At 38.5% G+C, this 12,221-nt stretch overlaps 1 protein-coding gene across 1 annotated transcript; it reads right to left on the reverse strand.

Annotated features, from left to right (window-relative positions):
* Positions 1–660: 660 nt before the first annotated feature.
* Positions 661–6,574, reverse strand: LOC107699292 (uncharacterized). Its single transcript, XM_016500504.1, has 11 exons — positions 6,475–6,574; positions 5,445–5,946; positions 5,260–5,353; positions 5,029–5,142; positions 4,814–4,914; positions 4,574–4,672; positions 4,274–4,406; positions 2,421–2,537; positions 2,153–2,305; positions 978–1,099; positions 661–814 (listed from the first exon to the last, which is right to left on the reverse strand). The coding sequence occupies exons 1-11, from the start codon at positions 6,572–6,574 to the stop codon at positions 661–663; spliced, it is 1,689 nt and encodes a 562-aa protein (XP_016355990.1).
* Between the last annotated feature and the right edge of the window lie 5,647 nt (positions 6,575–12,221).

Genomic DNA, 12,221 nt, shown 5'->3' on the forward strand with positions numbered 1-12,221 from the left:
TGTTTTACAGTACCACTGACTCTTGTATGATAAAATAATCATACATAAAAGAAACACTGTGTTCTATGAAATAAGAATCAAATTAATTACAACCAATATAAATATTAATAATACAACAGTATTTTAAGTTCATAGCTGGACATTTTGTTACAATTTTGGGATACACTTTATTTTAAGGTGTCCTTGTTACAGTGTAACTATACATTTAAGTACTGAGTAATATTAATTAACTACATGTACTTACTATATGGTTAGGGTTAGGATTAGGGTTTGGTTTAGGGTTACTTGCATGCAATTATGCATAATTTATTGTTATTATAATAGCAAGTACATGTAACGTGTCACAAGGACACCTTAAAATAAAGTGTTACCCAATTTTGTAACAATGTAAACGGTAGCAGTCAAAATGAATAACTCTGTGAAAATTATACTGTCATAGAAATGACGTACCAAAAACGTAATTAATGTTTCTCAAGTTGTCCAGATTTTCATGTAAAATCAAAAGGACATTAGATACAAACAAATACTGTATCTGATGAAAATGTAAAAATACCGGTATAAACAACCAACATTCATAACCGAATGTTACAAAACAGTAATGCCATTGAATTAAACTTGTAAACAAAGGTTTTACAATTCTGGCTGATGCTGTTATTCATATCAAAGACAACAGCAAAGTCTCTTCAGAGGCTGACAGGTGACGCGTCTAGGCTTCAGATCGAGGCCGAGGTCCCGGCTCACATCCAGCACTTCCCTCACCTGTCGCTCTGAAAACACCCCCTTCCAGCGCAGCAGACCAGGTATATACTGCTCACTGCAAAACATTGAGAAGAAGACTTCACTGCACTGTCTGATGAAAACAAAATCACTCTTATAAACATGAATAATCTCATAAATACTACTATAACAAATATTTCCAGGCTTGTCATTATGTGTACAAAGTATATAATAATTTAAGTGTTATTGGCTAAGTTTACCTCTCCTGAGGGAAATCTCTGAACAAAGCACAACAGGTAATCTTCAGTGCTTCTACATCACTGTGAAGCAAAACTTCACTGAGTCTCTGAAGGAGATGGTTCCTCTGGTCATCACTGCCATTCTGTAATAGAGTTACATTGGATACATTGTCTATGAAAATACTGCATTGCATTGATGCTGTGGCTAATGTTAAAAGAGTCATACTCTTGGGAATTGATTGTCACTGACAAAGTTCTTTTTAATTCAGTATCTTAAAGGCACTGTATGGATAATTTAGTTGGTATTGCATTATTTACTTAATAAGCAATGGTAGAAATCAGTTCCCGCTACCCATGTTGTTTTTATTCATGTAACAGATGTAAATGGAAACCATGAAGGAACATACTTGAAGGAGCATATGTGTGTTTATGTATGTATGTATAAAACTGGGCCTTTTACCACCATTATGTAATTAAATTTACTATAATTAAATTTTAAGATAAGAACTTTTAAAGGCCAAAATGCATCAGGAAAATAGCCCTCAATGTACAGTTTTAAAGATAAATCTTTAGTGTCATATATGGTTCTATGACGAACCTTTAACATCCATAGAACCTTTCAAGGTTCTTTATAGTAGAAAAAGATTATTTAGATGATTAAAAAGTTCTTCACACACACATACTGTCACGATAAGGGGTTTTGTCTTGGTTCTCTCCGGACTCCATTCCCCATAAACCCCTGCCTAGGAACTCATTATTGCACCACACCTGTTTCCTATCAGTGACACTATAAAGGTTGCACTCATCCACACACACATTGCTGATTATTGTTTAGCCTGTTCCAAGTCTCCGTGTTTCCTTGCCTTGTCTTGCCTTACCTTCTTGTTTTTTGACCTTGGACTGTTTATTGGATTACTCTTTTGTCTCGCCCTGGATTGTACCTGTTTGCTGGTGTTTGACCCTGCCTGTTTTGACCACTCTTGTGAATAAAAGCAGCATTTGGATCCTCAACTCTGTTGTCACGCCTCCCACATTACACATACACACACACAAAAAATGGTTATTTTAAAACTTGTTCGCTGAAAGGTTCTTTGAGGTGCCAAAAATAGTTATTCTGGCATCGGTATGAAAATCCCCTTTTGTAACCTTTATGAGTATAATTTTATTAAATGTTTCATATTTTTATTTTTTTTTACCAGTTCAGTGAATGTGTTGCGTAAACTGAGAATGTCCTCGCTTATCCTTTCTCCAACATTTCTCCATCTCCTCTCTAGCCGTCTGAACTTGCTCTTCATCAGGCAATCCAGATACACGCGTGAAACGCAGTCATAGGATACATTCACAAAGATCTGTCAGAAAGAAAGTGGGGCAGAGAAGCAGAGAATAAGTGAGAAAGTTTATGAAAAGCTACAATTCTGTTCTTGAAGAACTGATTTCAACTGGGTATTTGGGCACAGAACCAACCTCCTGAATCTCTTTTCCCACATCAGTCTGAGGCAGAGATGCACATTGCTTTTGGATTGCCTCTGTCAGCCCTTGAATTTGCTCACCTCCTTTTTTAAAATAATGTCTTAAAAAGGCCTAGAAATGTAAATTTACAAAGAAACCACAGTTAATTTCAGGTTTTTAGATCTATGGCGAAAATAACTGCAAAACCCTTCCCTCTAGAGTGCGTAAACACAATGTGTCTTTTTTTTTTACATCATAGTGACTTTATTATATATCATGAACATTAAACAACAATTCTTCCATAATTATCCCTCTAATCACTCAATGACCTGTTATTTATTGGCTGTTGATTCTGGAAAATGTGTCGTTTTGGTTCTCTTGGATCTAAGTGCAGCCTTCGACACCATTGATCACTCTATTTTGTCTTGAGCAGTATGTTGGCATTAGGCGAACAGTTTTAAACTGGTTTGTGTCCTATCTCAAGGGGAGAACGTTTTCTGTAGAAATTGAAAACTTCACTTCCTCCTCTGCTGCATGTACGTGTGGTGTGCCACAGGGATCTGTTTTAGGCCCTGTTTTGTTTTCCCTCTATCTTCTTCCATTAGCCAATATTTTTCGTAAGCATCAGATTTCATATCATTGTTATGCAGATGACATACAGCTTTATCTACCAGTTAAGTCTGATGAGAATACATCTCTCCAGTCATTACTTGATTGTTTGAGTGAAGTTAAAAGTTGGATGGCGGAAAACTTCCTTCAATTAAATAACTCTAAGACTGAAATGTTAGTTTTTTGGACATCTGGGTTCTGCCAATATCTTCTCAAAAACCTTGGTTCCTATACCTAACACTGTAGGTATTTACGCAAGAAATTTGGAATTTATTTTTGACCCTGCACTTAAATTTGACGAACATTTAAACTCAGTTGTCAAATCAGCATTTTTTCAGCTTAGGAGGATCGCCTAAATTAAATCTTTTCTTTCATTCAGGGACTTAGAGACCATTATCCATGCATTCATTTCATCAAGACTGGACTATTGTAATTCACTATATTTAGGGGTCACTCAATCTTGTTTGTCTCACCTTCAGTTGGTCCAAAATGCTGCAGCCAGACTTTTAACAAGGACTAGGAAGAGGGAAAATATTACACCTGTTTTGGCTAGTTTGCACTCGCATTGAGTATAGAATCCAGTTTAAGGTATTACTGTTTGTTTATAAGTCCCTGACATGCTTGGCACCAAACTACTCATCTGATCTTCTCTCCCATTATCAGATCGACAGGCCTTTAAGGTCATCAAACACTCTGTTGCTGTCTGTACCTAGGAAACGCTTAAAAGGGATCGTGCATTTTCGGTGGCAGCAGCTCAGTTGTGGAATAACTTGCCTTATTGCTTGAGATCGGCCACTTCTGTTCAGGTTTTTAAATCTTTACTTAAGACATATCTTTTTAAAAAGTCCTATGGACTGGAGTAACTGCTGTATACAGTTTTATTTTGTGTGAATTTAGTGTTGTGTACTTTTTGTGTTTTCTTGTATTCTTTTTGTTTTTTTGTTATTAGTTTAATTCTATTTTCTGTGCAGCACTCTGTCGTTATTAAATGTGCTATATAAATAAATTAAACTGAAACTGAACTCTAGGTTGAAAAAGTATTGTTAATTTTTAGTTCATAATACCTATGGATTTACTACGTAACAAACTCAACCTTATTACAAAGGGTTACCACTTCATTGTTGAAAAATCTGATAGGCATGTATGTAAGCTAACAAATATTAACCTCTATTGATGACTGAGACATTCCCTTTTTGGAATTTGGGAAAGTCCTCAACTTTCCTTCTGTACATAAACTGTTTATGATGAAATGATGTTACCTGTGCTAAGTGTTTCATCATCTTCTGTACAATAGACAGAACATGATCCTCCATCTCCTCTAACATGCAGATAATGTTTGAGAAGTCGTCACTGTTGTTTATATCTGGATTGTTGAGCTGAGGAGCAAAAAATCTACAGCAAAATAAATATATGCATAAAGCTGTTTTTATGACAAAATGAACCTATGAATCTAATGCAGGATGAATCAGAACATTATGCACAGAAAAATGCCAGTTAATTATACACTGACAGGTTTTTATAAATGTATAATTATATTAATCATTAAAAATAGAAATCACCTGATTTGCCTACAGGTGCTGATGAGCCGAAACAGATGCACAGAATTTTTCTTCAGGGTTTGCTGTTTTTCCAGGCGTTTTTTCTCTGCATGCACATACCTAGAAAAAAAAATAGAAGAATTGAAGAAAAAGTTCGTATTCATTTTCATAATACTTTGGTATATTTTTATAAAGAAAAAAAGAAACAAATATGCATAACAATAAATACATTGATAATGTGAAGACATTTTAGACACTTACTCCTGAACAAAATGATGAAGCTCTTCAAGGCAGAGCGTTTGTGCCGTACACATCAGCGTGTGACTAAATTCCTTAGAGCTTTGAATAACAGCATTCAGACACTGTAAAGACATAACAACATAAAATAAGTGTGCAATACCTCAAACTTTAAAACCATTAAAAATCTTATTTTTAACACCAAGAAAAAAATTTGCATTGCACATTGTTTTACTTACTTTAGTGAAATCTAAGTGAACTCTGATGAACGTTTCTTCATCCATTGAGTCTCCATTAGGTCTATGTTGCTCATCATAGTCCAGGATGTTCTGTAGATTCGTGTGGATGTCATTCTGTGACAGTTAAAGTGAGTTTTATGTCATTCCTAAATGTTTTGCTATTTCGGCTACTCTTTTTAGCCTATTACAATTATAATACTTTTAACAAATACAGATGGAGCATATCATGACCTGCAGATTTGGCAGAAGTTTCTCCGTTGCTTTCTGAAACCATCCCGTCAACAGCAGAGGGTCGTGCACTCTGAAGAAATGCTGCGAGTCTGAACTGTAACATAAATTAATTTGTCAATAGTTCATGCTTCATTTGTTTATTACAAGTACATTTACAGAAAAGTAAACAACAATCAATTTTATACCTGAAGAAAACATCTTTTCCCCACAGTAGAAGGCAGAAGATCTCTTTTACAGACAGATCTCTGTTTAGCAGCAGGTCCAGGTTGGTAAAGATGTGACGGCTGTAACTGTCCATCAGATGATCTAGCAGCCCAGCATCTTTCAGTGCAGGTGTTAATCGAAGCACCTCATCATATATCATGCTCTGTGTTCTCTTTAGAAAGTCCTGTATCTGCTCTAACTGAGATCCTTGTGGTCCCTCTGCTGGCAGCGTGGGAAAGTGATTCTCCACAAACTGATCTATTTCCTGAAGGTACTCACAAAGCCAGTCTTGAGAGTAGTTGTTATTCAGTTTGCTCAACGTTTTCAACTCCTCAACTGCAGGGTCAAAGTCCTCAGGGGTTGATTGGTCACTCAGAATCTTTCTGAGAGTATGAAGCACTCTCTTGTTATGTGCTCCAACATCTAGAGCAATGAGATCAGGAACTCCAGACTGCTGTGAACTGTATTCAGATGCCTGTTCCCCTGATAAACGGTTCACTGACAAATAACAATGTGCATGATAAAGAAAAGGGGGGTAGAAAATGTACATTCCAAGTTCATAGAAATGTAATTTTTGCATTAATTTTGGTTTCATGTTTTGAGAACATGTAAGTGGAAGTGTAAAATTCAATGTCATATGGTATAACAATCAAATAAAAAGTAACACATCTTCCTTACACTTTCACAGATGTGAATGCACACATCTTGAACATTATTTTACAAGTCATGAATTATTCACTCATGAATATAATGTTTTGAGAACTTTTACAAACTGAACCGAAAAGTTAACCCAAAATAAACAGACAAAAAATGAGTATCACATGACTCTACAGTTAACCACTAAACACAGATGTGATTCATCAAACCATGACACCAAACAAACTGCTGCAAAACTTTAAACAATATGCTTGCATTGTATACCAATGGAAAGATGTTGGCTTTTTCGACAAATGCAAAGATGATTACTTTCATAAATGTCTATTATAGAAAAATAACAAAAGAGTGTCTTACCATCTGTCTGCTCTATGTTTTTCATTAAAGGTTTGTCTTCATTCCCATTCTTTGTTTTCCGCCTGAACATGCTTGGCATTTTCTTTTCCTTAAACTTCATACTTGACTGACACAAATAAAAAGCTTGCTTGTCCCACAGAATATATCCGAGTAAATGGTGAGTGCAGTGCAGTGTTCAAAGCAGGTACATTTATGGGAGTTATCCCTCATGAATGAATATTCCAGCCAATGGGGTTGCAGCTTATGTTGATAGCTCGGTACTTTCCTCATACCTCAGTGGTTCCATGGCCTTGGAGCTAAAAGGCTGTCTGAAAGCTGTGACACCATGTAAGTGAAAATGAAAGTGAAACCTAGCCCTCTTGGTGTGCCATACAAATATTCACTGTACTGTGTTACAAACTAATATCATCATATTGTACAAAAGACCATGTACAGTAGCAAGAAGTTACATCGTATAACAGGGAAATGGAAAATGTAAGTGATAAAACGGCCCTTAGAAGTGCCAGTGGCAGTGGCTTGTGCTTATATTGAACCGACACAAACATGGTAGATCAAGTGGCAGTACTGTGGTAAGACAGAATCCATCTATTTCCCATCACTATAAAGTTATGGCATGCTGACAAACAAGTAGATTACCTTGCAGTGCTTTAATGCTGCTTAAACCCTAAACTGTATCATATTTTCATACATAAGTATTAAAGGCTTCTAAATGATATCAAAACTTTACATAAAATCCTGTTGTACACAGTCTACTACATGTCTTCTGCCTGATTTTTATAAAGTAAACGTAGGGATAACTTTTATGTTGTTAGCAATATTTAAGATGGACACTTACTGAACTAAAGCAGCTTAGGTTCAATTGATTCAAAAAAGATATATGGATATTATCCATATATATATATATATATATGTTTTTTTTTTTTTTCTTTTTTTTTTTTTTTTACAAAAATCATGTTAAAATGCATATCAAATATTACACATCAGGCTTTTGAGAAATGTTTATTTCCCAACAATCACTTTATTACATTGCATTATATAGACATATTGGAAGATACAGAGTGACAACTGATATTTATACAGTATGCATTTTATGTTAGTGGGCATATAACGTTTCAAAAAACTGTTCCATTTAAAAAAAATTGACTATTATTTAAAATGTCAGGCTTTACAGGGGTAATTGTTTCCAATTCCACCTGTATTTTCACTTTGATCAGGTCACCAAATATTTGGTGTAGACAGGTGTGAAAAACAAAGATTTAGGACATAGTTAAATAAACATCAGATTTGAATACTTAAAGACATATATAGCACAATGTTAGGAGAACATTCTCCATAACTTACTTTTACTAACTGACCTCAAGCAACTAACTAACCTTACAACAGAATAGTCCCTTCAGAGGATGACGGGTGAGATGTGTATGATCTGGATTTGGGCAGGGTTCCTGGGTCACATCCAGCACTTCCCTCACCTGTCTCTCTGATAACACCCCCTTCCAGCACAGCAGACCAGGTATATACTGCTCACTGCAAAACATTGAGAAGAAAACTTCACTGCATGAAAAACAAAAATGAAAACAAAATCACTCATTCTATGCTTGCATACTCACACAAAATGAAAACAGCTACTTTTAAAAAACTGTAAATACATGTTTGCATTTGTAGTGAAGCATTAATTGTGATCAGCGTTTACATTTCCTGAGGGCAATCTCTGAACAAATCACAACAGGTAATCTTCAGTGTGTCACGCCCATGGACTGTTTTGTGTTTGTTTTCCTCCCCCACATGCTCTATGACCTATAGTTTCTCCCTTGTGTTTCATTGTGCCCATATTTGGTTCTTCCTGTTCCTGCTACTAGTGTGTTCATTGATTTCAGATGTTTCTCGTTGGTTCCCTCGTTAGTCATGTATTTAAAAGACTGTTCAGTTGCTTGGTTCCTTTTTCCGGTGTCTAAAGTCTACTCCATGTGCCACGTGTGCGTTCCCTATGTTCCCTGCTTTTTGGATTAATAAAGACTGTTATCATTGTGACTCTCCTATATGTGCTCCTCGTTACTCGCTCCAACACAGTGCTTCTACATCCCTGCAAAGCAAAACTTCACTGAGTCTCTGAAGGAGATGGTTCCTTTGGTCATCACTGCCATTAAGTAATAGAGATACATTGGATACATTGTCTATGAAAGTACTGCATTGCACTGATGCGGAGTGCCATTCTACAGGCAAAAATCACTTTACTAAAGCCATGAGCTTTTTATTTATGTAATGAATGTAAAAACACACTGTTCTCTTATGTCAAAAGTCAAGGATTAAAATGACTTGCCATAACCACCATAGTCATAGAGAGGGACAAGAGATGTAACAGTTGCTGTGGACCAATATGAGCCTTAAACTATTAGATACCACACAACCCATTCTGTACTGTACGTGGAGCAATTATGCTGAATAATGTTTGATCCTTACTTCCAAGGGTCAACTGCATCAGAAAATTAAAGAGTCCTTAAAGAGCTATTTGAGAAAAAAAAAAAAAATTTCACCAGATCAGAGAATGTCTTGTGAAAATGTTGAACATCCTCTTGTATTTCCCCAACACTGCTCTAGGTTTCTGAACTTTGTCTTCATCAGGCATTCCAGGTACACTTTGGAAACACTGTCGTAAGCTATTTTCACAATGACCTGTCGAGAATTAAGAGATTGTTGGAGAGATTGAGGGTGAGATATGGAGCTTGAATCTTTTTGATTGGTTTTAAAGTCATACACTGTGCATACCGCTTTGATCTCTGAGGCGATCTCAGGCAGAGATGCACACTGCTTTTGGATTGCCTCCATTAGGATATCAATATGCCCATTCCTTTTCTCAAAATAACCTTCTAAATTGGCCTACAAATGAACATTTAAAGAGAAACAGGTCTGTAAGTTTGATATTAAATGTGTAAGGTTTCATTATCCTTGTTGTGTACATCAGTAGCCCGGAGAGATGGATTTCACAATTCTTAATTTCACGTGCACAGCAGTGGTCTTGTATTCTGAACAGATTGTCATAAAAACAGATGTTAAAGGAATCAAAACATACCTGTGCTAAGCTTTTCATGATCGTCCATACAATGGATGAAGTATTATCTTCCAGTTTCTGTATCATGCATATTGTACTTGAGTCGATGTCACTTGTTTGTATTTGGACTGATTTGTGTAGCACACCGTCTATAGTTAAAATAAATAACACTGATTTTATGATAAAACTTAAGAAAAAAAGGCATTAAAGGTAACCGTAACTATAGGTATGTATTTCTTTTATTCAGATAGTGAAAAGCCAATTTAAAGTGCACTAAAAATTTCACTCAAAAAAAGTTTTCAAACCAAAATTAATACTTAGCTACTTATTAGCACAATTAAAAAAAAATAATAATACACTTACAGGATGCTGAATCTTGTAATAACAGTGACCTAGAAAAGCTATTTTATTCTACACAATATTTTAGCCCAGTTGATCCCAACCCGGGGGTCGTGACCACCACTAGGGGTCGCTAAAAACTTTTGAGGGGTCATCGAATTCATTCCAGTTTGAGGGTTACAAATAGAAACAGTTGCAGTTTGAACAAACCACAATAAAATTCCAGACAGTTACCGTTTAATATTTTAATTATTATTAAAACCACATTTGATTACCGTGGTTTGAAAAAAAAAATCAAGGTGAACGCTGTAAAGTCAAGGTTTTACAGAGGGAAACTATATGAATATGAAGTATAAATGAATAAACAAAGTTCCAACACTAGGGATTGCTCTCGGGAGCTCAGACACCTCAGACAACATTGGGAAAAGGCCAATGAAATTGCTGTAGCTGGCCATGCCCCTGAGATACGGCTATAAATAGGCAGTTTTTCGGAGCTGAATGCAGCATCTCTCATTGAGCAGCATTTCATGCACCTCACCTTTGAGCAACATTTCGTTCACCTCTCCCTGGGTGCTTCTACAGCGATCTTTAAGAGCAAATTTCCTCCAAAAAGAGTGAATTCTGTAAAAGAGCTTCATGGGTGGAACTGTGTGTGTTTACATCATGCCTTACTGCCCATGCCCTTCTGGATACAGTTTCCGGATCTCTCTCCCAAAGCCTGGCACAATTGCTGCGTTCAGTGTTTGGGCCACGCTCACGCTGAAGCAGCTCTCATGGATGGTTCATATCCTGCTTGTGAGGACATGGCAATGAACACGGGACACCTCGACTGCTTCTCGGTCCGGTCCTTCTACTTTTGGGTATGAGGCAGCAGCGATGTCCTTCGGGGAGGAGCAAGGTGAGGCGAGAGAAGAGAGAAGTTCCGCCAGGTGAATCCCCACGGACCTCTTGTTCTTCTCACACCTGTCCTCCAGTTGAGCTTCCGGATAAGTTTGAGAGCTCATCTCAGGGCGAGTTCAAATTCTCATTCAGGGCTCACAATGAGGATGAGTTATAAATCGCAGCATCAGAGAGCAGGCTTGAACCATCAGAGGCTGATGACTCCGCTGAACCTGCTCCATCGGGGGCTGAGTTTCAGTCTGAGGCTGACGCCTTGATGGCGGCCATGCTTGCCAAGAGCATTAGGCTTAAGCGGACTCCTCTACCCTGTCCCCAGAGTACACGGCTGGATGATTGGTTTTTGGGTGCTGAACGCGACACTAAGCCACGCACTGCCCAGTTCCTTTCTTCCCAGAAGTGCAAGAGGAACTGACAAAATCGTGGAAGGCCCCCTTTTTGGCTAGGACATAATATACCAGCTCCTCTGTCCTCACCATCCCTGACAAGGGTCCTTTGATGGGGTACATGGAGGCTCCCCAGGTGGAGCGAGCGATTGCGGTGCATCTTCGCAGGGCCGTCTGAGACTTCTGTCCAGGGCCTGTAAGATTTCGTCGTCCCTTTTGGCGAAGACTTATACTTCTTTTGGACAAGCTGCGTCTGCCCTGCACGCCATGGCCATCCTGCAGGCTCACCAGGCCAAGGCCAAGGCCAAGATCTGCACGAGGGTGGTCCCAACCTGGAGGTTTTGCAGGAATTGCACTCGGCGACTGACTATGCCCTCCAAGCTGCGAAGGTCATTGTGCAGGCTCAGGGCAGGGCGATGTCCACGCTTGTGGTCCAGGAGTGTCACCTGTGGCTCAACCTGGCAGAGATGCGGGTTGCTGAGAAAGTACGCTTTCTTGACACCCCTATTTCCCAGGTTGGTCTCTTTGGCAACACCATAGAAGAATTTTCCCAGCAGTTCTCCACAGTAAAGAAGCAGGCCGAGGCCATTAAAAACCTCCTGCCCCCAGAGCAGCAGCCTCCATCTGTTCGTCACTGGGGACGGTACCCTGTGAGGACTGCTGAGGCCCCACAATAGGCCAGGCCAGCAGTCAAGCCTGAACCACGGCCCACCACTCGCAGAAAAGTGCCTTCTGGGATGCATTTTGGTGAACCCCTGTTCCCTCATCCGTCGGTCGCTCGTTTGACAGACCTAGCGGACAAGGCACTATGTGCCCCAAAGGACGTTTTACTTCCTTAGCACGATCTGGTTATCAGATTACTAAGAGGCGCCCAGAAGGTTAAATCCTCAGAGACTGCGCCTCATCCCCTCTTGGGATCTCACAGTGGTCCCTCAGACTCTACAGAGAGATTTGTTTGAGCACCTTCAGTAAGTTGAACTTAGTGCCCTCTCTATGAAGACGGCCTTCCTGACTGCGCTCCCTACTATCAAGAGGGTGGGGATCTTCAAGCCCTCTCCGTTAGCAAATCGTGCCTAGAA

The sequence above is a fragment of the Sinocyclocheilus anshuiensis genome, unplaced genomic scaffold (genome assembly GCF_001515605.1).
Source record: "Sinocyclocheilus anshuiensis isolate Anshui unplaced genomic scaffold, SAMN03320099.WGS_v1.1 scaffold450, whole genome shotgun sequence".
Classification (NCBI taxonomy): Eukaryota; Metazoa; Chordata; class Actinopteri; order Cypriniformes; family Cyprinidae; genus Sinocyclocheilus; species Sinocyclocheilus anshuiensis.

What these genes read in the sequence shown, in the direction of transcription:
- LOC107699292 (XM_016500504.1), bottom strand. Translation starts at nt 6,574, where the DNA reads ATGAAGTTTAAGGAAAAGAAAATGCCAAGCATGTTCAGGCGGAAAACA. An exon ending in AGCACCTGTAGGCAAATCAG is followed by an intron (nt 4,407 to 4,573) that starts GTGATTTCTATT and finishes ATTTTGCTGTAG; the next exon opens with ATTTTTTGCTCCTCAGCTCA. An exon ending in AGAGATTTCCCTCAGGAGAG is followed by an intron (nt 815 to 977) that starts GTAAACTTAGCC and finishes AATGTTTTGCAG; the next exon opens with TGAGCAGTATATACCTGGTC.